Source organism: Phocoena sinus, chromosome 1, assembly GCF_008692025.1.
Source record: "Phocoena sinus isolate mPhoSin1 chromosome 1, mPhoSin1.pri, whole genome shotgun sequence".
Classification (NCBI taxonomy): Eukaryota; Metazoa; Chordata; class Mammalia; order Artiodactyla; family Phocoenidae; genus Phocoena; species Phocoena sinus.
In genome coordinates this window covers 160,820,541-160,844,250 of record NC_045763.1, presented here as the reverse complement: position 1 = coordinate 160,844,250, position 23,710 = coordinate 160,820,541, and the positions used below count along the sequence as shown (strand labels likewise).

At 37.0% G+C, this 23,710-nt stretch overlaps 1 protein-coding gene across 1 annotated transcript in view; it reads left to right on the top strand.

Moving 5' to 3' along the window:
• Positions 1 to 23,710, top strand: part of SMYD3 (SET and MYND domain containing 3) — a 718,781-nt gene that overhangs the window by 179,429 nt on the left and 515,642 nt on the right. The window contains exons 2-5 of the mRNA XM_032648645.1: positions 1,296 to 1,359; positions 18,346 to 18,453; positions 20,058 to 20,115; positions 21,961 to 22,097. Coding sequence (XP_032504536.1) covers positions 1,296 to 1,359; positions 18,346 to 18,453; positions 20,058 to 20,115; positions 21,961 to 22,097 — 367 coding nt within the window. The remainder of the gene's footprint in view (positions 1 to 1,295; positions 1,360 to 18,345; positions 18,454 to 20,057; positions 20,116 to 21,960; positions 22,098 to 23,710) is intronic.

Sequence of the window (23,710 nt, the reverse complement as noted above, 5' to 3'; positions counted from 1 at the left end):
GAGTGGTAGTATAATATGATGGTTAAAAGCAATAACTTTAGGGCCAGGTTGCTTGGGTTTGGGTTGTTGTCTGGGATGTTGGTATCTGACACCTGTAATTCTACACTTGGGGGTAGGAGGTGTTTGGACTTTGCTTTATGTAGACTTTTAACCTCCCCCCATGTTATAAGCTCCATATCTCACTGCTGCTCTCCTATGGGTGAGATACCTGGTATATTCAAGTTCTGATTCTCTGCAGGGTTCGGTTGTTACCGTTTCAATGTCACCTGCCACTTGAACTTTATGGTGTGTTTCCTTAGTCATCTGCTTCTTATCTCTTGAAAATGTATTGAAGTATCTCTAAAATGGACATAATAAAACTGCTTAGTTATAGGACTATCTGAAGTTAAGTGTGAGTCAATAGATGTAAAGAACAGTACTTTGAACAGTACCTGGCACATCAGAAGTGCTTAGAAAGATTTGTTCCTGTTTTGTCACTGTTGTTAATACTATAGTTTGACTTTTAATGCTCTTGGCTGCCTTGAAAGTATCTACAGTCCTGTCTGATATTTGTTACTGTGAATTTCATCATCAGATTTATTGTTTTTATTTTATAATCCAAGTTTTTCTTTGTTTTGGCTTTTTTCTTCCTCAGGTGATTTGGGGAGGACGTAACTTTGGTGCATCTCAATTTAGCAAGTTGAAAGTAGTAATTGAATTTAATGGAAATTGAAAACCATTTCCCAGAAGGAGTATATTATAATTAAACTACATGATAAATTTAAACTTGTAAAATTTTTCTATTTGAATGGTGTAGGGTACTTTCAGTTAGTTGATAGGCTAGATTCTTTTTTTTTTTTTTTTTTGATAAGCTAGATTCTTAATTTCATATGGAGACATTAAAAACTCTATGAAAAAAAGAACTCTATGAAGTGAAATTTTTTGCCTAAGTGGGAATCTCTGTGTTTTCATTAAATTTATGTTAAAAAGAACATTAGTGGTGGTGACTGTTACACAACAATGTGAATGTACTTAAGGCCACTGAAGCTATACACTTAAAAATAGTTAAAGTGGTAAATTTTTTGTTATATATATATCTTACCACAATTAAAAAAAAAAAAGAACACTAGTTATTAGGTATATGTCTCACATTGAAGGTGAAAGAAGATGTTCATCACTGTGAAAATCTAAATCTCATGGACCATACAGATAGAGTGAGCAGAACATATTGGTGTCAATACCTTGACTTACGTTTTCTTTCTTCAGCCATATATGATTCTCATTCATTTCCTAATGTGAACTTTATTTTTTAACAGGAAGGAAAAGCTGATGCGATGCTCTCAATGCCGAGTTGCCAAATACTGTAGTGCTAAGTGTCAGGTAAGAAGGTTCTGCTGTATGTAAGCTCTCTACTCTTAAATTTGTTCTCCGGGCTTCCCTGGTGGCGCAGTGGTTGAGAGTCTGCCTGCCGATGCAGGGGACATGGGTTCGTGCCCTGGTCCGGGAAGATCCCACATGTCGCGGAGTGGCTGGGCCCGTGAGCCATGGCCGCTGAGCCTGCGCGTCCGGAGCCTGTGCTCCGCAATGGGAGAGGCCACAACAGTGAAAGGCCCGCGTATCGCAAAAAAAAAAAATAAATAAAATTTGTTCTCCATTATGCCTGTTGAACTATTTCTGTTTTTTCATAATCCTTTATTTATTTTAACTTGTTTTTTTCCTTCAACTTAAAAATCATATATGGTAATAATTATATATACATAATATATACATAAACTCTATCCATATAGTGTGTGTGTGTGTGTGTGTGTATATATATATACATATATACATATATACATATATATATATATATATATATATATATATATATCACTGAAGAAAAGTTAAATGTTTACTCCTCTCCACCTTCTTGTCCTCTTGACTTCAGTCCCATTTCCCAGAGCTAACCACTGTTAAGGTTCTTATGTATCTTTGCAGCATTTTTTTCGTGCAAACACATTCATGTATCTTTATCTTTTGTTTTTAAAAACAGATACAGGTTATTCTGGCACAAATTCTTTTACACCTTGATTTTCTTTTTCATTTAATAATCTATCTAGAAGAACTTTTTGTATCCTCGTGTTCATTCTATCATATGAATGCACCACAATCATAATTTCCCCACTAATGAATGCATAATTTTTTCCCAATGTTTGGTATTGCCAGTACTGCACCAGGCATCCTTTTGTGCACATTTTTGCACACTTGTGCAAATTGATTGTAGGAAAAATTCTTCCCCGTTGTACTGATTAGTAAAAGGATATATGCATTTTGAATTTTTAAAGAGAATGCTCAGTTGCCTTCCAAGAGTTTGAGTTAATTAACAACAACTGACAGTCTATGAGAGTACTGCTGTTAACATCTTTGAAATTCTTTAAAGGATGTATAATTAACATTCAACATGACCTTTTCTTCTAACCTTATGGTTAATCATTTAATAAGAAATTTAATTATGCTCTAATGAATTAGGTCATAATAAAAAGTCTAATTGGAAGGTATGTGTCTGTGTCACTTGCCACCCATGCTTCAGGGAACTTCAAGTTAAGAAGACTACATATAGAACCAAATGAATTATATTATTTGATACAGATTTTCTAGTTGAGCTTCCTTTCTGTTCTCAATGAACTAAACATTTACTTTTATTTTCCCTTGTTTTTATGACTGTTTTTCTCCAGGGCTACTTCCTCCTTTTGTAGTACACTCAAGAAAAAAACCCAACAAAACCCATTATCTGATTAGAATGAGTAGAGGGAGTCTGGTGGGTAGGTATGTCATTTTGATTCATTATAGTGCATGTGTTTTTACCACATATATTAGCTGTTTACTGTAGCATCAATAATAATGTCATCGTCAGATATACTGTAGAAGGTAATGGGAAAATAGCTAGTAAGATGAAAGATATCATATATAACACAGCTAGTGGGCATGCTTGTCTGTGTGCAGGGGATAGGGTGTGTGTGTAGAGGAGATGGGATGGGAGTCAAAGAATGGCCAGAACATATGCATTTAAACTGCTCTGTTAAGCTCACCCTTAAGGTACAGCATTAAACATTGTAATTATTGTGGATACCTACAAAGCAGCACAAAATTAAACTGACAGACTGAACTATGAACAGTAATGAACAAAAGCACTTGGAATGGAAATTGATATAGAGGATGCGAATTCATAGCATAAAATCCAAAATACGTTTACCCTAGGGGGACATAACTTTTGTCAGTAGCTTAGCGTTTGATGTATGGGGCCATAGCATCAATGAGCTCTCCACAAGAAGCTGAGGTGTTATAGGGTATAATGTCCCCTGTGCTCATAAGGAAGGTATCAGTGACATCAGTTTTCACACTTCATTTTTAAACATAAGTGATACAAGGATACATTTGCATTATAAAAATTAGCACAGTATAGACTAATGCAGGGTGAAAAGTAAAAGTCTTCCTCCAGCATTCTTCCCCCATTCCCACTTCTCTTTTCCAGAGGTAGTCTCTCTGTTTGTTTTGTGAGTGGAGGATACACACCAAACTGTTAGTCTATGTGTCATACGTAGTATACACATACATGTGTATATTTACTGCTATGTACAGAACTGTTTGTATTCCTCTGTATATACCTTGTTATGAGGTGTCATTTAATGTAATAGAGGGGTTATATATTGGATCCAGTCTTATTTCTATATTGGCATAATCAGCACATCACAGATGATTATGAGATCAAAGAGGAGGAACAGGCTAAGTTTTCTTATGAAAAAACATTCTCAAAATTTGTAATATAGATTGCAAGTAAACCAATTTTAAGCAAATTCACCAATTACTATTTCATCTCTGCTGGATTTACTTTGATTCATAATATGTACATTTCTAATTGAATTAATTACGGAGCAAAACAAGCAGCTGGGTACCACATCAAATTGCAGTTTACATACTTTTAAAAAGTACTATATTAGCAGAAAGAGGCTCTATTTTATGTTGATAATTATAGGCCTCTTTAAAAATGTGAATCATATTTTTGAGTGTGCATTTTATGTTTAGTTGTAGAATGATTTGATTCATTTTTGATGAATTCCACATTAGTAAGCACTTAACAGCGTGATTTAATAAGTTGGTTTCTGTAGTATCATACCCAAAGTGATGATAATGAAGAAAGCCAAGCCCTTGGTTTTTATAAATAGCTCTGTGCCAGGCTTCAGGCTGATAGAATATGTACTGGTGCTTTGTAGAGAAGTTGGCTTTGTATCTAACTGTAAACAAAAAGGGAATATTGTATAAAGGTTAAAATTATTTGATCATATTTAACTTTTTGACTTCTGCAAATGTCTGTAGGCCTGAGCTTTGCTTTTCTCGCTTTACATTTGCCTGCAGAGTGATCCCATCTACTCCCATGGCTTCAGTTGACATCTGTATATTAATTATTCTCAGTTCTCCATCTCCAGCCTCCTCCTTTCTCCTGAGCACCAGACCCATATCTTACGGGGCACCTCTATTTGGGTGTTGCACCGGTATCTGAAATGCCATATATTTATACCTGAGCACATTATCTTACCCCAGACCTTCTTTCCTTCGCATTTTTCAACCTCCGTGAATAATCTCACCAGCCACTCAGCAGTGCTAGTTGCCAGGGTGTCATCAGCTCTGATTTACGTTCTTTCCTGGCTCCACATCCCCTTAATCACGACGTCCTGCTGATTCTACCACCTGAAGATCTGAATTGGTTCACTTCTCTCTAGCTTCTCTACCACTACCCTTGTGCACGTTACCATGATCTCTTTCCTGGGTTAGCTGCAGTCTTTAAACTCTTACAAACTTCTATTCTCTTTTCTACACAGGAACCAGAGTTATTATTTTATTCTAGAATGTAAGCATGATCTGTCACTCACCAGCTTGAAACCCTGGCCCTCACTTTCCTCAGGGTGAAATTCAAACTGGCAGATTTTGCCACGTTTTTACTTCTGGGCCTTTGGCTATGTAAGTCCCTGGGTCTGGAGCAGACCTCTCCCCCCAGCTACTGAACTCCTATTTATCCTTTAGAACTCAGATTAAATGTCACTCCCATTTTCCTAACCCCCTGAGACTAGTTTGTATCCCTCCTTTATCATACAGAAAGTTAATTGGGTTAATTGCCTGTTTCTGTAGTTAGATGTCAGGCTCCTTGAAGGTATACTCTGTGCATGGGTCACTGTTGCAGATGTAGCATAATTTGTTGAGTGAATGAATGAATGAATACATTCATCAGTGATAATTGTTGAATTTGATTTTTAAAATTACATCATCTGTAAATAACCTGTCCGTAGTAATATTTCTTTTTGAGATGGAAAATATAAGTGGGATATAACATTGTATTAGATTTAGATATACAACATAATGATTTGATAGGTATATATATGGCAAAATGATCACGACAATAAGTTTAGTTAACATCCATTGCCACACGTAATTATAATATTTTTTCTTGTGATGAGAACATTTAAGATCTACTCTCAGCAACTTTCAAATATACAATACTGTATTGTTAACTATAGTCACCAACCTGTACATTACATCCCCAGGAATTTTTTGTTTGTTTGTTTTTTGTTTTGACCATGCTGCATGGCATGTAGGATCTTAGTTCCCCAACCAGGAATTGAACCTGCGCCCCCTGCATTGGAAGCACAGAGTCTTAACCCCTGCACTGCCAAGGAAGCCCTCCCCAAGAATTATTTAATTTTTATAAACCATTTGATCATCTTCACCCATTTCTCCCTTCCCCCACTTACCCCCATCTCCTGCCTCTGGCAAACACCTGTCTGTTCTCTGTATCTATAATTTTTAAAAATTTATTTTTATTTATTTTATTAATTTATTTGGTTGCGCCAGGTCTTAGTTGTGGCAGGCAGACTCCTTAGTTGCAGCTCACGGGCTACTTGGTTGTGGCATGTGAACTCTTAGTTGCAGCATGCCTGTGGGATCTAGTTCCTTGACCAGGGATCGAACCCAGGCCCCCTGCATTGGGAGTGCAGATTCTAAACTACTGCACCACCAGGAAAGTCCCAATATAATTGTTTTTTTTTTTAGATTTCCACATATAAGTGAGACATAATAATATGTCTTTAGTTTTCTTTTATTCAACAAATGTTTATTTAGAGCCATCAAGCTGGGTCTGCTGCATTTCTAGATTGTGACACTTTCTTAATCCTCTTCTCTAACTCAAAAATTATGGAGCCAGTGACTATTATTGGCACTCAGGAATGCATCCATGGGGAAAAAAAAACAGACAGATATCCTTGCCTGTGTATAATATAAATTCTAAAAGGGAGAGATAATTAAAAGCATTTTTTTTATTGTGGTAGTCACAGGATATAAAACATACTATTGTAACCATATTTAACTGTGCAGTTCAGTGGCACCAAGTACATTCACGTTGTTGTGCAACTCTCACCGTCATCCATCTCCCGAATTTTTCACCTTCCTAAACTGAAACGCTGTCCCCTTTAACACTAACTCCCCATTCCCCCTTCCCCTCCACCACCGCCCCCCCCGCCCCCCCCCCCCCCCCCCCCCCCCCCCCCCCCGGCATCTACCGATGTACTTTCTGACTCTATGAATTTGACTGTTCTAGGTACCTCGTACAAGTGGAATCAAACAGTATTTGTCTGCACCTAATGTATATTGGAATGCATTTTTAAGGTTTTAATATGTCTTAATGCATCAGTATAGGCATTGTCTGTTAACTTCCTGCTCTGACAGACAACAGAATTTAGCTCACCTATGTCAGCATCTGCTTCCTCTCTGTCTTTTTATATAGCTATATCAGGATCCTCCATTCATCCAAAGTCTGTCCAATAGATATTTATTGAGTACCTGCTAGCTAGTCACTGTTCTAAGTTGGGATTGTGGTGGTGGGAGGTTAGCAATGAACAAATAAACAAGGTCCTGGCTTTCGTAAAGTTTATAGGAGTGAGGAGACAGACAGTAACAAATGCCATGATTATATGAGTGATTTGGATGAGCGTGAGCTTGCCATTGCACAGATGGTTACAGAAGGGCTTCCTGTATAGGTGACATTTGGCTGGAGTCTAAAAGTACCCAGCCACGGAAAGATCTCGGAACCGTTTTTTCTTTTTTTTTTTTAATGTAAAAGGAACAGCAAATGTAAAGGCACTGAAGAGGAAAAAGCTTGTCATGTTAGAGGAATGAAGAGGAGTTTGAGGTAAACAGATTCACAAATTCATATGAAAAAAATGAAAAAAATCTTTTTCCAGAGTGTGTATCCTTATTATTTTACCAAATATCACCACAAACAAAAATGACTGAATGACTTACAATTAAATAATGCTAAAATAACTTTCTTGCCCTGCTTTTTACAGAGTATTGTGAAATTATGTGTTCTGCATGTTTTTGAGTTATAGCTGCTTCTGGTTAGCTGGAAAATAGAGAAATTTAGTGGTCAAAACTGAGACTTTGTCAAAAACATTTTTTCTAGTTCATTACAAACCTGGTTCTCAGAATTTAAAAAAACTACTTATTAATAAATTTAAATTATACTTCTTTGGGGAAAAAAAGGAGTTGGATAATGGTGGATACATGTCATTTGTTCAAACCCATAGAATGTTTGACATCAAGAGTGAACCCTAATATACACTATGGACTTGGGTGATAATGATGTGTCCGCCTAAGTCCATCAGTTGTAACATATGCGCCACTGTGATGGGGATGTTGATAACAGAGGAGGCTGTACGTGTGTGGGGGGCAGAGGGTATATGGGAACTTTATGTACTTTCCTCTCAATGCTGTGAACTTAAAACTGCTCTAAAAGTTAATGTCTTAAAAAAATAAATCATAGGGAAAAAAAGCAGTTGGAGGTGAGGCCAATGAGTTAAGACTTGAAGGACTTGATAATGGATTCATCCATCCATTAATTTACTCAGCAAATATTAGTGCTGATGCCAGGACTTTTCTTGGCTCTGGCACAATATTATTGAACAAGACACAGAAAACCCTTGCCTTTATGGAGCTTTCATTTTCCTTGTGAGACAGATATATAATATTGTCTTATTTTTATGCCTAAAATAAAGGGAGCAAGAGAAAATGATAGGGATTGGGAGGCTATTTTTACATATGTATATGTGTGTGAATACATATGCACACATATGTACATATACATATCTATATTTAACTTCTTTCTATATATCTAATATATAGATATTGAGAAAGATATATCTATGTGTCTATATCCATATCTGTATCTATATCTATAGTGAGATAACTATTTCTATATCTGTCTGTCTGTCTACCTAAGACCTCTCAGGAGGTGGCATTTGAGTGGAGATCTGAAAGAAGTAAGACATGTGTGAAGATTGGAGAAGGGAGTTTCAGGTTTGATGTACATCACATGTAAAAGCAGGAATGAATATGGTGTGTTCACTGAAGGACAAGAAGGCCAGTATAGTGGACCAGAGTAAGCAACAAAGAGAGTTGTAGGAGATAGATTACAGAGATAGGAGGGGCCAGGTTATGAGGCCATTGTGTACTATGGCTAAAAATAAACATTTTGTTCCATGTGTGATGGGCTGCTACTGTAGGGTTCCGGGAAGGGGAGGGGGGATCAGTATTATGGTCTGAGATTTTAAAGGAATTTTCCTGACTGCTGTGGGGATAGGTTATAGGAGGGCAAGGATAGAGGCTGAGAAACCAGTTAGGAGGTTGTTACACTAGTCTGGTTGCCATATAATGGTGGCTAGGACTAGAGTAGCAACAGCAAAAAGAATTGGTTAGATTTGGGGTATCTTTTGAAGGAAGAACTGACTGAATTTGCTCATGGTTGCATTCATTCATTCAAGTTGAGAACTCAGCATATGCAGGCACTGATCTAGTCAAGAGCTCTGATGGCTTGGATTAGAGTGGTAGCAGTAGAGGTGGTAATAAATTATTGGATTTGAGATGTATTTTGCAGGTGTAACTGAAAGAGTTTGCTAATAGATTAGATGTAAGAGGTGAGACAAAAAGTCAGAGATAGAACTTTTTTTTAAATGGAGCTCCATTTACTTAGGCCACGCCGAGTCTTAGTTGCGGCGTGTGTGCTCTTTTTTTAGTTTCAGCATGCGGACTTAGTTGCGGCATGTGGACTCTTAGTCACAGCGTGCGAACTCTTTAGTTGCAGCATGCATGCAGGATCTAGTTCCCTGACCAGGGATCGAACCTGGGCCCCCCGCATTGGGAGCGTGGAGTCTTACCCACTGGACTACCAGGGAAGTCTCAGAGATAGAACTTTTAATCTGCCCTCAGCAACTTTGGGTGAATGGTGGTGCTATTTAGTGACTTAAAGAAATCTTATTGAAGAGTAGGTTCTGAGAAGAGAATTCTAATTTACAAATTTTTAGTTTATGCCTATTAAACGTATACATGGAGATGTTGAATAGGCAACTGGATATACTTGCTCAGAATGGGGGCTGGTACTGCATGAAAAAATGTAAGAAGAATGAATATGGGGATGGAGAAGGAAAGAGAATAATCAAGAATGACTCCTTGGGCACTTTCCTGGCTGTCCAGTGGTTAAGACTCTGCGCTTCCAATGCAAGGGGCGTGGGTTTGATCCCTGGTTGGGGAACTAAGATCCCACAAGCTGCGCAGTATGGCCGAAAAAAGAAAAAAATAAAGAATGACTCCTTGGTTTTTGGCTTTAGCAATTGGGTAGATGATGATTCCATTTACTGACATGGGGAAGACAAGACCCCCATGTAATAGCGTAATAGACCCAGTTTTAGGTGGGAAAAATCTGCTTTGGCTGTGTTAGATTTGCAATAACTGTTATATGTCTGTTAGGTTCAATTTCCTTTTCTCATGTCTGTAACTTTAAACAATATGTGCAAGCCTCCATCTGTGTTTATCAACTGTAGATCGTATCTTTTGATTCCCTACCTTTAAGGTGAAGATATTAGTATTCCCACTCTTGCCTCTCTTATCACTCTGTTTTCCATAATTTGCCAGCTGTACCTTTACTTTTATATTGTCAAGGTTAGTGATATTTACATGCTGTTCTAGAACACAAAACTAAGTCCCGCGTAATGATTTAAAAAAATCAAAATCAGTAAAAAGTCATGTGATTTTTAAAATATCACTTTCTAGATTCAGATTCAATGCAGTCCCATTTAAAGTCCCACGGATTGATAAGCTGACTGAAATTTATGTGGAAATGCAAAAGACTTAGAAAGTGAGTCCCTTATGTAGAAGAAGAGCAAAGTTGGAGGACTTAGACCACTTGTTTTAAACACTTACTCTAAAGCTACAGTAATGAAGACAGTGGTGTTAGGATAGACGTATAGAGCAATGAATAGAATAGAGCGACGGTCCCCAACCTTTTTGGCACCAGGGACTGGTTTCGTGGAAGACAGTTTTTCCATGGATGGGGTTGGGGGGTGGTGCAGGCGGTAATGCGAGCGATGGGGAGCAGCAGATGAAGCTTCGCTCTCTTGCCCCACCCCCCTGCTCACCTCCTGCTGTGCGTCTCGGTTCTTAACAGGCTGTGGACTGGTACCGGTCCGCGGCCCGGGGGGTGGGAACCCCTGGAATAGAGAGTCTAGAAATTGGCCCTGTTCTGTTTTCTTTTATGTGATAGTTAGCTATGGCCACAAGAGAGGACTCAGAGAGACTCAGGAAAAAGTTTATTACACTCAGAGATCCTAGAAACAGGAGCGATGGATTGCCGCACAGCATCATGTGTGGGAAGCCTCAGGGTGGTCTGGAGGCAGAAAGGAGGAGAAAGGGGAAAACTGAGGCTAGAGCCTTTATTAAGGTTGCCGCAGGATTACTCAGCCATAAAAAGGAACGAAATTGGGTCATTTGTAGAGACGTGGATGGACCTTGAGGCTGTCATACAGAGTGAAGTAAGTCAGAAAGAGAAAAACCAACATCGTATATTAACGCATACATGTGGAATCTGAAAAAATTGGAATAGACGATCTTATTTACAAAACAGAAATAGAGACACAGACGTAGAGAACAAAGGGGGGGGTGGGATGAATTGGGAGATTGGGATTGACATATATATATACTATTGATACTATGTATAAAATAGATAACTAATGAGAACCTACTGTATAGCACAGGGAACTCTATGCAATGCTCTGTGGTGACCTAAATGGGAAGGAAATCCAAAAAATAGGGAATATATGTATACCTATAGCTGATTCACTTTGCTGTACAGTAGAAACTAACACAACATTGTAAAGCAACTATACTCCAATAAAACTTAAAAAAAAAAGGTTTCCTCAGGAAAGGCAAGGCAGGGTAAGGTAAACAGTTTAGGATTGGCTAATTTGAATAATTCCAGAGGGCTTTGAGCTGTAGGAGTGGCTTCTCCAATCCTGGTACCTGGCTCTATGAATTTTAAAGCAGATGGAGGGAGGTAGGGCTCTGGATTGGTTACTTTGCATATCAAAGGCATGCTCCCTGCTGAGCCTTTTGCTGTCTCTAAGAATTGCCTAGCTCTGGGATGGGCAGTCTCTCTTTCCAGCCAGAAAGGTTTTTAAGATGTCAGAATATCATAATATACAGAAAATTTAAAAAATATAAATGCAACCCCACACATGTATAGTTGATTTTCTACAGAGGTGCCAAGGTAATTCAATGTTGAAAGGATAGTGTTTTCAACAAATTGTGATAGATATGCACACGGAAAAGAAATGATATAAATACAGTTTTCCCCCACCGAAGTCTCATAATAGATTACAGACTTAAAAGCTAAAGCTCTAGGGCTTCCCTGGTGGCGCAGTGGTTGAGAGTCCGCCTGCCGATGCAGGGGACACGGGTTCGTGCCCCGGTCCGGGAGGATCCCACGTGCCGCGGAGCGGCTGGGCCCGTGAGCCATGGCCGCTGAGCCTGCGTGTCCGGAGCCTGTGCTCCGCAACGGGAGGGGCCACAACAGTGAGAGGCCCGTGTACCGCAAAAAAAAAAAAAAAAAAAAAAAAAAAAAAAGCTAAAGCTCTAAAACTTTTAGAAGAAAACTTAGGAGAAAATCTTAGGAGAAAATCTTTGAAACTTAGGTCAAGTTTCTCAGGCTGGACACAGAAAGCACTCACTATACCAGACATATTGATAAAGTGAACTTTAGCAAAATTGAACCCTTCTGCTCTTTGAAGACATCACTAAGAAAATGAAAAGACAAACCACAGGTTGGGGAAAATATTTGTAATGCATATATATCCAACCAAAGAGTTGTATCCATAATTTTTAAACAGTGCTTACAATTCAGTAGTAAGATTATCCAGTAAAATGGACAAAAGATTTGAATAGACCCTTCAGTAAGATATACAGTAGAAGATGCTTAACATCATTAGTCATCAGAGAAATGAAAATGAAAACCACAATGCAATACCATTACATACCCACTAGAAAGGCTAAAATGAGAAAGACTGACTATACCAAGTGCATAGAAGGAAGAACAACTGGAACCTCATACTCTGCTGGTGGGAATGTGATATGTTACAATTGCTTTGGAAAAGTTTGGTAGTTTCTAAAAGTATTAAATGTGCACTTACCAACTAACCCATCAATTCTACTCCTAGGTAGTGTGTGTGTGTGTGTGTGTGTGTGTGTGTGTGTGTGTGTGTGTATACACACATAGATACACCCACAATTTACTATTACTCAGCCATAAAAGAGAATTATTGATATATACAGCAACATGAGTGAATCTCAGAAACATTATACGGAGGAAATAAAGCCAGATAGAAAGAAGTAGGACTGTTCTGGGACAGGCACAACTAGTCTGTAATGATGGAGACCAGATTACTGGTTGCCAGGGATTGAGGGGTTGAAAGTAAAGGCCCACAAAGGAACTTGTGGGAGTAATGACAATCTATATCTTAATTTTGGTGTTGGTTACATAAAACTATATTCTTAAAATGGGTCCATTTTATTGTAATGTAATTTATATCTGAATACATTCTTTAAAAAAATATTGCTCACTGCAGAACCATTAAGTATGCATAGATCTTATTTCTTCCTCTGTAATAAAGTGATCACAACCTTTCAGCCACTCAAAGAATGAGACTGCTGTTTGAGGGAACCATTATAAGATGGTAGACATTGGGGAAGGAAGACCAAACAGGAGGCTAAAGAAATGGTCTAGATCAGTGATATTCTTAGCGTTACATTCAACTAGAGTCTCCATTTTAACACTCCACTGCTTACTCAAAATCGTGCCAATAGTAAGAAGGCGTTTTGGGACCCTCTGGTAAACAGACTTCTGGTTAACTGTCTCTTTTTCAGTCACTTTTCAATCCCATTCTCTGTCCCATATGTAGTCTTCAATTCTAAATTCTTGTTGGAGTTCTGTTTGGCAGGAGTCTAAGACTTTGCAGGTAACTGCCTCCAAAGTTACCTGCCACTTTGAGGCGGCCTCCTTTGCCCTGTTTCTGTAGCCTGTTCTCTTACCCCTACTTTCTGACTTAATGGAAATGAGGTTAAACACCTCATCCATTGATGGCCCTTCTGGTTCACTTTGGGAGTTAAAAACCTGATAATTACTTGTGTTGGGGAGATGAAATGCATGTGCCCCATCTGCCATGTTCCACTAGAACTCGGCGTTGACATTTTGATCAATCTAGCATGGAAGTTTCTTTCAAAGAAGTCCTTAGAGGTGAATGATTTATTTTGCCCTTCCAGCTAAAATGTATCAATTAGGTCATTCCATCTTGATATGACCTCTCACTAGATCAGAGATTGGCAAACTTTTTCGGTAGAGGGCCAGATAATAAACATGTTAGGCTTTGTGGGCCATAGGATTTGTCATAACTATTCAACTCTGTTGTCATAGTATGAAATTAGTGAGTGTAATACTGTGAATTGGCTATGTTTCAATACAACTTTACAGAAACAAGTGGCAAAATGGATTTGACCTGAACCTTGTACCAGATTGACTTACTTTGGGACTCTAATGTTTTTATTTATTATAAGGTTCGTCAATTAACCAAGAAAGTGTAATTCCCATTTTCCTAAGGAGTAATACTTTATTCTTGTTTCTTTTGTCAACTTCGTGCCCTATGACCATCCTCCTGCCTTATTCTGTCTTTATATTTGGCCCTATCTGTCTAATTTGATTAAGGCTAGTGGGGAGGCACTCTTGTTCTACATTTGTTACAGCGTCCACAAAGCTTTTAAAGTGCCAAGTCTAATGTCTATCGCTAGGTCTCTAGTGTGCTCTAAGGAGATTTTACGCAAGATTTTAATCAATACCTGTCAGTCAACTATAGCTTGTTAGCCAGCGTGCTTAGCTTTCCAGTTTTCTTTTCCCAGATTCCAGCTTTTCAGGTCTTCATGCATCTGTCAACCTGTAATTCATTAGTGTACTACATTTGACGCATACAGAAGATATTATTTATTTGCTATTAAGCAGCCTGTAAGTGAATGGAAAACTGTTGGGTCTCTCTTCTTTCCTGCAAGTTGCATGGCAACTCAACTATCCTAAGTTTTGCCTATAGCAGACATCTGTAGATGATTGATTGAGAGCGGAATGAGTCATGAATATGTGGTTAAAAAAAAATCATGACAGTATTTCACATAGAAAATGTTCAATTAATAGTGGTTATTAATCACAAAAGGAGCTTGTTGAATAAGCTGGCTTAAAAGAATTCATTTCTTTTTTACATATTTTAAGGCAGTTTCTTTTAAATATCCCCAAATCTGAGGAAAATACCATTCCAAATTTTCAGTTCTCTGTAAGCCTAACATGGGGAGGTTTCAAGCCTTTTTGACATAATTCAGATTATTTGTTATGAATGGGGATTACAGAATCATAGATTTTTATCATTGAGAGGCTACCTTAGATATGAATGAATCCAGTCCTCTTACAGAATAAACGTCTAGTGAGCCCTGATTGTGAGTTAGATGTTTTACTGAAACTGGATTTAATATGTATTGATCCTTCCCACATTCCATCCCACAAAATAATAAGCTGCCCTAAAATGAGTATTTAATCCAACTAAAATTCAATGTTAAATAGTATTTAAATGGGTTATTGAGCTGTAGTGGCTTTGTATCCAAGGCAGGGAGGGAAATGTTACAATAATAGTGTAAAGGTTATTTTGTGTAAGGAAGAAGAAATAAATGGATTTTCTCTTTCTATTGTAACATCTCATCAATCTTCTCCTTTCATAATTAAGCAATCAAAACCGTCTCAGACTGGCCAAAGCAAGAATTGCTAGGGATTTTCCTGACCTTTTTGCATGGCCTTAATTTCAAATAAACAGTGGTAAATATATAGTAAATTATATCTCCTGAATGGTACTGATTTTAGAATAAATCATCAGATATCTATTGAACACCTGTTACACGCATGCTGCGCCTAGTTGGTAGTATACTTATTTAAGAAAACCAGACATAAACAAAGCTAAAAATAAAATAATATTTAAAAATTGATAAAAGTTTACTAAGTCTTTGCGTTACAAAAGATTTCATTGGTATTACAAAAGAATTCATTGAAGCATTTTTTTAACATTTAAAAATTAATACATTTAAAAGATTTTTTGAGTTACAACCAGGTTTTCCAAAATAAACAAACGTTAAAAAGTTGTTTATTAGGGCTTCCCTGGTAGCGCAGTGGTTGAGGGTCCGTCTGCCGATGCAGGGGATGCGGGTTCGTGCCCCGGTCCGGGAAGGTCCCACATGACGCGGAGCGGCTGGGCCCGTGAGCCATGGCCACTGGGCCTGCTCGTCTGGAGCCTGTGCTCTGCAACGGGAGAGGCCACAGTGGTGAGAGGTCCGTGTACTGCCAAAAAAAAAAAGTTGTTTATTAACCGTGATTTTGCTTTCTTTTTCATATAAAAATGCTTCTCCTCGAATCACAGTTATTAGATATAAGAAAGATAATTATGTTTTGCTTTTATTTATAAATATAATACATGATATTAGTCAAAGATAACAGTATTGGGAAAGTATAAAGAGAAAAACAAAAGTAGCTTTTCCTTATGGGAAAAGCTGGAAAATTATTGCCAATATCCAGTATTTTTAGCACATCTACAATGAGCATTCTTAAGCTTATTTATGTACATCAGTTAAATTATGATTAATTGCATTATAAATATTATTTCTGTGCCAGCAAAATGCACATTGAAAATCGTGATATTTACTACCAAACACCCATCAGAAAGATTAGGGAAACTTATAATTCCAAGGACAAGGTTAGAAAGTCCCCACTTCCCTACACCCTAGAGACTTCTGAATTAATATTTTCATTTATCTTTGCTATACTAATGTGTCACCTGTGTTATCTTGTTTCTGTTAACATTTCTTTGATCACTTGTTTGGTTTTTAGTTTTTGTTTATTGGCATTTCTTTTTTAGGCATGAATTTTCTCTTCATGTCCTTCACTTTTTTTTTTACTATTTTTATGGAAACATTCACCCTTTTCTTAGTTATTTTATAAGACCTCTTTGTATTTTGGTGACAGTTAACACTATCTACATACATATTTAAAATTTTCTTTTCCTAGTTTGTCCTTTATCTTTCAACCATATTTGTGGTATTAGGTTTTCTTCCTTCTGATATACATGAGAATTATATATTATATATATAATATATAAGAATTATATATGAGATATGAGATATACATGAGAATTATATATATATATAAGAATTATATATATAATATATATAAGAATTATATACATGGTAAAGAATTATGTATATGATAAAGATGAGAATTACTTACGCCATTATGCTTTCTTTTTGCCTTGCCTGTGAGGCAGCTCAAATAATTGTTGCACACAAGCACGATAATTGCTTAGCTCTCCTGTTTAGCTTACTAAGAATTTATACTCTCCCCCTTTATATTTATGTAGCTTGGTAGTTAGATCCCAGCTCTTGAGCCTTACTTTTTTCACCTTTAATATAAGGATGACAGTATCTACCCCTTGGATTATTGTGAAAATCAAATAAAATACTTTTTAATTGCTTAGTCATGTGTCTAACACTGTAGAATGCTAAGTAAATGCTAGAGGAGTTTTTTTTTCCATATGTTTTACATTTTCTGGTTCTAATTTTGCAACCTTATTTCATACTCATCTTTACTTTGAAAGCAACTCAGTTTTATTTAGAAATGAGTAAAGTATAAACACTAAAAAAAAAAAAATCACATTAAGAGCATTGCCTTAGTGGATATGAAGGAATGAAATGAGGCAACTGTGAATAGAGTTGATAAAAGAAGTACCCCTTGTAAACAGTGTCTCCAAGATTGGGTTTACAAGGAAATAGCAGCAGACAAACCACGCCTTCACCCAGCAACCTGACACAGGCAGTCTTTCTGAGCAAAATGCTGTCTTGAACTTGAATCTGAGTCACAGTTTCAAAGCAGCTGCAGCTACTGTCTTGGTTGTGCTGCATGTTGTGCTGTAAGTGGAAAAGGGAAACCTCTTCTATGAGGATTTTATAGGCCCAGGATTTGGGAGTGATTGAACTAACAACTCTCATTTGGAAAAGAACATACTAGATATTTGGTTTAGCTGTCTTCCTCTTGCCAGGGTTAAATATTGGATACTCTGGATTTTATTTCCATATAGAAGTAATCCCAGGTAAAGGGAGTCATGGCATTTCTGACGTCGGACTCAAGGATAATGTCCATCCATTTAGTCCTCTTATTCCTCGTGTTGCGAGATTGGTGACTGGCTCTGTGGTCTCTTCAGCCCCACTAGCACATGGCTAGGATCCTGGGAAAAGTGACTATATAATTTATCATCCAAACCACACTTTTCAGAATGGAAAGGGACAGTATTAATAATTAGGCCAGTACAACGTAAGTAAACCAAGATGGTCCTGGGTAAAAATGGCATTTGGTCATTTTAGCTAATAACCCCTTTCTATCTTGTCTGAAAAAAACAAAAAGGTTTTCTATGTTAGCCCTCCTGATATTTCTGTACTTACTATAATAGCGCAGAAATTCAGAAAGCTATCAGCCCTGTTTTGATTTTTTTGAACCATGTGTTTTGTTTTCTAATTTGGAGTGATATTTTCTTTTTGTATTCAAAATCACTGTCTATTATTGAATCCTATTTAATCACCTAAAAGGCTATCTTATAAATTATCAAGAAAGACATAATGATTCTTTCTTTGGACTCCACCAGTTAGGTAATAACCAAGGGACAAATTGAAGGACAGAGGTGAAATGGAAGTTCTTGATGTCCATGCCTGGTAATTGCATACTGAATCCTGGATCATTAATAGTATTAGAATATTGCTTTCATTTTCTATTTGCAGTTATATTTAGGCTGTTGAAATTAATGTTGATGACTCACAACATTCAAAACCAGTGTAAATGAAAGTTAAATTTTTATGTCTTATATGCCCTCCTCACTCTTGTCTTAACAGAAAAAAGCTTGGCAGGACCACAAGCGAGAATGCAAATGCCTTAAAAGCTGCAAACCCAGATATCCTCCCGACTCTGTCCGACTTCTTGGCAGAGTTGTTTTCAAACTTGTGAGTATAAAACTTGTGAAATATGCTTGGGTTTTAATTTAGCATAAGTGCTTGCAATTGCCTGTATTATTCATATTTAAGACTGAATTTAAATCCATGTTAAGGTAGAAGGTGGATTATTCCAGGGAGTGTCTTAAGACAAGACTTGTTGTTTTCCTATTAATCACAGCAGTGATGAAGTGCACCGTCCCTCTTTGAAGACCCTGTGTGTGATCTCATGTGAATAGAAACCTAAAGTCCTATGTCTGGGACATGAGATGTTAGTGATGCCTGTTACATTGCCTTTATTACTTTTCTACTGAGAACTAATGCACAGGGCAAGTATATAATTCTTTTGGTTGCCTCTTCAAGTGAGATTTTAATTAAATGATAATTAATCTTACAAGGAAGGGTACTTATCTTTTTTTCTTTTCTTTTTTTTTTAAGCCAACATTCACTGAAATTGTTTCTCCAGTCCCTTTCCCTACTCTGCCAAAGCAGCTAGTGGATTCCCTGAAATCCCCCTCTGGTGACACCTTCCAGTTTTGGGGTTTTTTTTTTTTTTTTTTTTTTTTTTTTGCCAGGCTTTAGAATGAATATCTCTTTATTGCAGGCTTCAGCTCTCTTGTGTCCTGTTGTCTGTTAACTTCTTTTGGCAATAAAATTTCACAGAGGAATTTAGGAATGTAAAAGTATATACCTAAAACTGATGTAATGTTATATATCAACTACATCTTTACTAAAAAAAAATGGATTTAGAATGCCAAATTGGCATTGTCTTTGGACTGAATATACAACATCTGTCACATATACTTACTACTATTTTTAAATTGTACATATTGTGTTGAACTAAAATACACAAATTTATTTCAAAGCTTTAATAAATTCAGAGCAACTTTGTCATTATGCGTTTCTTTAATCACTGGATATTAAAAGTATAATAATATTATATTTGAGTCTGAACTTTTTTTTGCTTTATTAGTATTGAATAGATAGGGAACTACTGTTAGAGCAGAAATGGGTTGCTTCAGAATCACCCAGGGCTCTAGTTCTCTGTCTTCACCCCGACCTACGGAATCAGAATCTAATAGAAAGTAACTGTAATGATAGCTACTTTCTGTTGAGCACTTAACTATTTCTAGGCCCTGTGCTAATTGCTTTACATGATATACCTTATTTCATCCCACAACAACTCAGTGCTATTATTACTCCTGTGTTTCACATAAGGAAATTGACACCTCAAGTTTAAGTAACGTGCCCAAGGTTGCACAGTTTGTAATAAACTCTTATTTTTATTCATCCATCTTTGCTTTTCTATAATAATTAGTAGTAAAATCCTTACAGTGATACAAGTCTGTGGTAGAATTGGGGAAAAAAAGAAAAGAATGGAAACTTCTTGTAAAAGAATTTTGTGTTTGGAAATTAAATGGGTGGGTCAAGTTGCAACACAGATTTTAAAGTTGTGACTGATTGAATAATTTAACTCTAAGAATGATAAGAAGGATAATCTAGAAAATGATCTTTTTAACGGACTTCCATTTGAATATTTAAAGATATGCAAACATATTCATTTATATATTGGAGCACTTGAAATTGTTTTTGGTGTTTTCCCCCTTTCTTCATAGATGGAAGAAATACCCTCTGAATCGGAGAAACTTTACTCATTTTATGATCTGGAGTCAAGTAAGTGATTCCCTATCAGCATCTTAAGTTCTATCATTTATTTGCTGAGCTGATGAGTTGCCTTTTTTTTTTTTAAACTTTGTTTTTCTGTCTCTTTATTATGTGAGGCAGCAAACCTTTTCATGCTTTTATATAGACACATTAGCTTATTTAATTTATTCTAGGGTAGCTTTGGCCCTAGAGGAGTTTGTGAGGTGCCGTAGAGGTGTCCAAGTTAGGCAGTGAGGGGAGTATAACCCTTTGTCCAGCTGGCAGAATACATTTTACTTCTGTTTTTCCCTCTTCTTTCCCTTTTTCCCACTCTTGGTTTCTTTGTGATGTTAGGGAACAGTAATGTGAATGGGGGCTCCAGGGAACATTTAGATAATAAGGAAAGTAGAAAGTACTGATGACTTAGGCTCTCTGACAGCATTGAGCGTTGTTCTTCTCCTGAACTACCATGGTGGTGGCCAACCTCCTTAATACTGAGAGGCTTTGCAAATCTGAGTGTGAAATGAACGTAGGGTTTATGTTTCTTTCTATTGGCACAGATCACAGATCCTCTTCATTGAAGTTGTAAATGACTTTTAAGTCAAAAGTAGCAAGAGCTCATGGAGTAAATGTGCTACACAGTTTAATATTTCTAGATGGAGACAAATATGGAATCCTAAATGCCAATGATAATAAATTATTATTTAAGGAATCATTGGGTTAATTTGTTCTGTTGAACAAGTAATTTAAAGAAAATATGTAGACCTGACATGAGCAACAGAGTTATGCTGTAGTTTCATCTTGATCTATCTTTTCAAGTTTTAATAGAGAACTAGTCATTTTTTTTTTCTTCTTCTTTTTTTTTTGCGGTATGCGGGCCTCTCACTATTGTGGCCTCTCCCGTTGCGGAGCACAGGCTCCGGACGCGCAGGCTCAGCGGCCATGGCTCACGGGCCCAGCTGCAGCATGTGGGATCTTCCCAGACCGGGGCACAAACCCGTGTCCCCTGCATCGGCAGGCGGACTCTCAACCACTGCGCCACCAGGGAAGCCCCATTTTCTTCTTATATTACTGCTAGGTAAATAACATCTCTTGCAGTGAGTTTTACTGTGAACATTAGCCCTGCTCCGTAGCAGTGTCATACATGCTGCGTTAAGTGAAGTGCTCTCAAACGTTATTAATTGAACTGTGCACTCCTAGTCTTCACACCCCTTTATGATATAAGTGAAACTGAGTTTTTAAAGGGGTGATATTGGCTTTGGAACTTTCTCCGTTTGGGTTGAAGCAGTACCATATTTTGTTTATTCAACCTGAAAAGAACTTGAAAATGAGATTTCTTTGGTTGATTCATGTTTTTTTCTCGATGTACTTTCTACTTGACCAGTTTCACCAATTTGAACTTAATTTAACTGAACTTTTCAGTTCTTGCTTTCTGTTTTTTTTTTTTGTCTTTGAGATGATACTGTTTATCAGTTAGTTATGACCTGGTTGTAAATTGTTTCACGGAAAAGTCTACTTAAATTCACTAACTAAATAAGCATGTATGGTGGTTTGAACATGTGTGCAGGAGGATGTAGAAAATCTGCTAACACACATCATTACTGATTTTGGTTTTAATGTTTTTTCATCTGTGTGTGTATTTATTTTGTTTTGCTAGGTGTTTGATCTTATTTTGTAGATAACGTTTGGCAGAATTTGATTGATAATGTATGATAATGATTTGCAGTTGTCAAAAAATAAAAAGATGCATTGATCTCTGTCAGAATGGAATCTAGGGTAGGAAATATCTGCCTTAACAGCTACCATTGAACACCTGAAAATTATCCATTGAAAGTTCACTGTGTGATTGTACTATTTATTTTATCTTTAAAAAAGATATTAACAAACTGACTGAAGATAAGAAAGAGGGCCTCAGGCAACTTGTATTAACATTTCAACACTTCATGAGAGAAGAAATACAGGATGCTTCTCAGCTGCCACCTTCCTTTGACATTTTTGAAGCCTTTGCAAAAGTAAGTGTTAACTTTGGTATCTTTGCTAATGCCATAAATCAACCCTTTACTCCTTATTTTGTTGTTGATCCGTGAAAATCCAGGACCCTTCATGCCTTTATCAGTCCCCTGCTTTACTGAGTAGAGAATGGGAGAGTGTATTGCTTATATTGAAAAGAGTATTATTTTTTCTGCTTTATCAGTATTCTTACTAGTGGCCCAAGTATGTTCATTGTCAGCTCTCAAAGCACACCCTCAAAAGAGTGTGCTTTCTTTTCTCAAAAGAAAGTAACATATTCCATTATTTTTTATGAATGGATTTAAGTTTGCCATTGAGTCCATTTCATTTTGTGGTGGTTGTTTCAGCAATGGGACTTTCCTTGAAGTGAAAGAAATCATTGGAATCCGTTTCTTGATTAAGTGAATTTTAAATGATATGAAAATATAACCATTTCTGATTTTAAACTAATTGCCCAAATTGCCAAAACATTTGTTTAAATGTTTTAAGTCATGAAAATCTTAGATTAGGGATAGAAAATAGGTATAATTTAATATTTCATTGTGGTCTCTTGGTAATGGGTACCTGAGTGCTCTTTTTGGAAGTGCTTCTGAGGGTTTGTTTGGGTCCAGAGAGAAAGAATGCACTGATTGATTCTTTTTCTTTTTTAATTTATTTATTCATTTATTTATTTTTGGCTGTGTTGGGTCTTTGTTGCTGTGTGTGGCTTTCTCTAGTTGCAGCGAGCAGGGGCTACTCTTTGTTGTGGTACATGGGCTTCTCATTGCAGTGGCTTCTCTTGTTGCGGAGCACGGGCTCTAGGTGTGTGGGCTTCAGTAGCTGTGGCACGTGGGCTCAGTAGTTGTAGCTCACGGGCCCTAGAGTGTCGACTCAGTAGTTGTGGTGCACGGACTTAGTTGCTCCGCAGCATGTGGGATCTTCCCGGACCAGGGCTCGGACCTGTGTTCCCTGCATTGGCAGGCAGATTCTTAACCAGTGTGCCACCAGGGAAGTCCCTGATTGATTCTTGATATCTACTCTGGGATAGGGACAAAGGAACCAATATATCCTTTGTTATTATCCTTTCTCATATTGTGTGTTTGGATTTGTTTAAATATTGATCATATTTTTAATAATAAGTAAAATTTTACATTTGAGGGTGATTTTGTCAATTTTACAATTTATATGCACACATCCAATGATATATTTATCTTGTGAATATTTTTAAAGTATGTTTTATAATCTGCTTATTTTCTAAGAATTTAAATGTGATTAGTTTGATTGCTACAGATTTATTCTTGTTTTTCCCAAATGTAGTTTTATTCTTTAGTGTATGCTCTTACGATTTTCCGATAATATCATCTTAGCATTTCATTCTGGTTTGTCTGTTAATTAAAATTGATTTCAAAGTGTAAGTGTTGTTTATAATGCATCTGAGAAGTTTCTCATGTTTATTTCATATGCTTCTGAAAATTACGACCTATAGTAACGCTGCGTATACAGTGCATACAAGCTCTTTTGATGTTACATGCTATACAACGTAACACCTACTGAAAGATAAAAATATACCTTATGATGACTGTAACTTCATTTCTAGTGTTTCCTATTGTTGAAAAATGTTCAAGTGCTAATTACT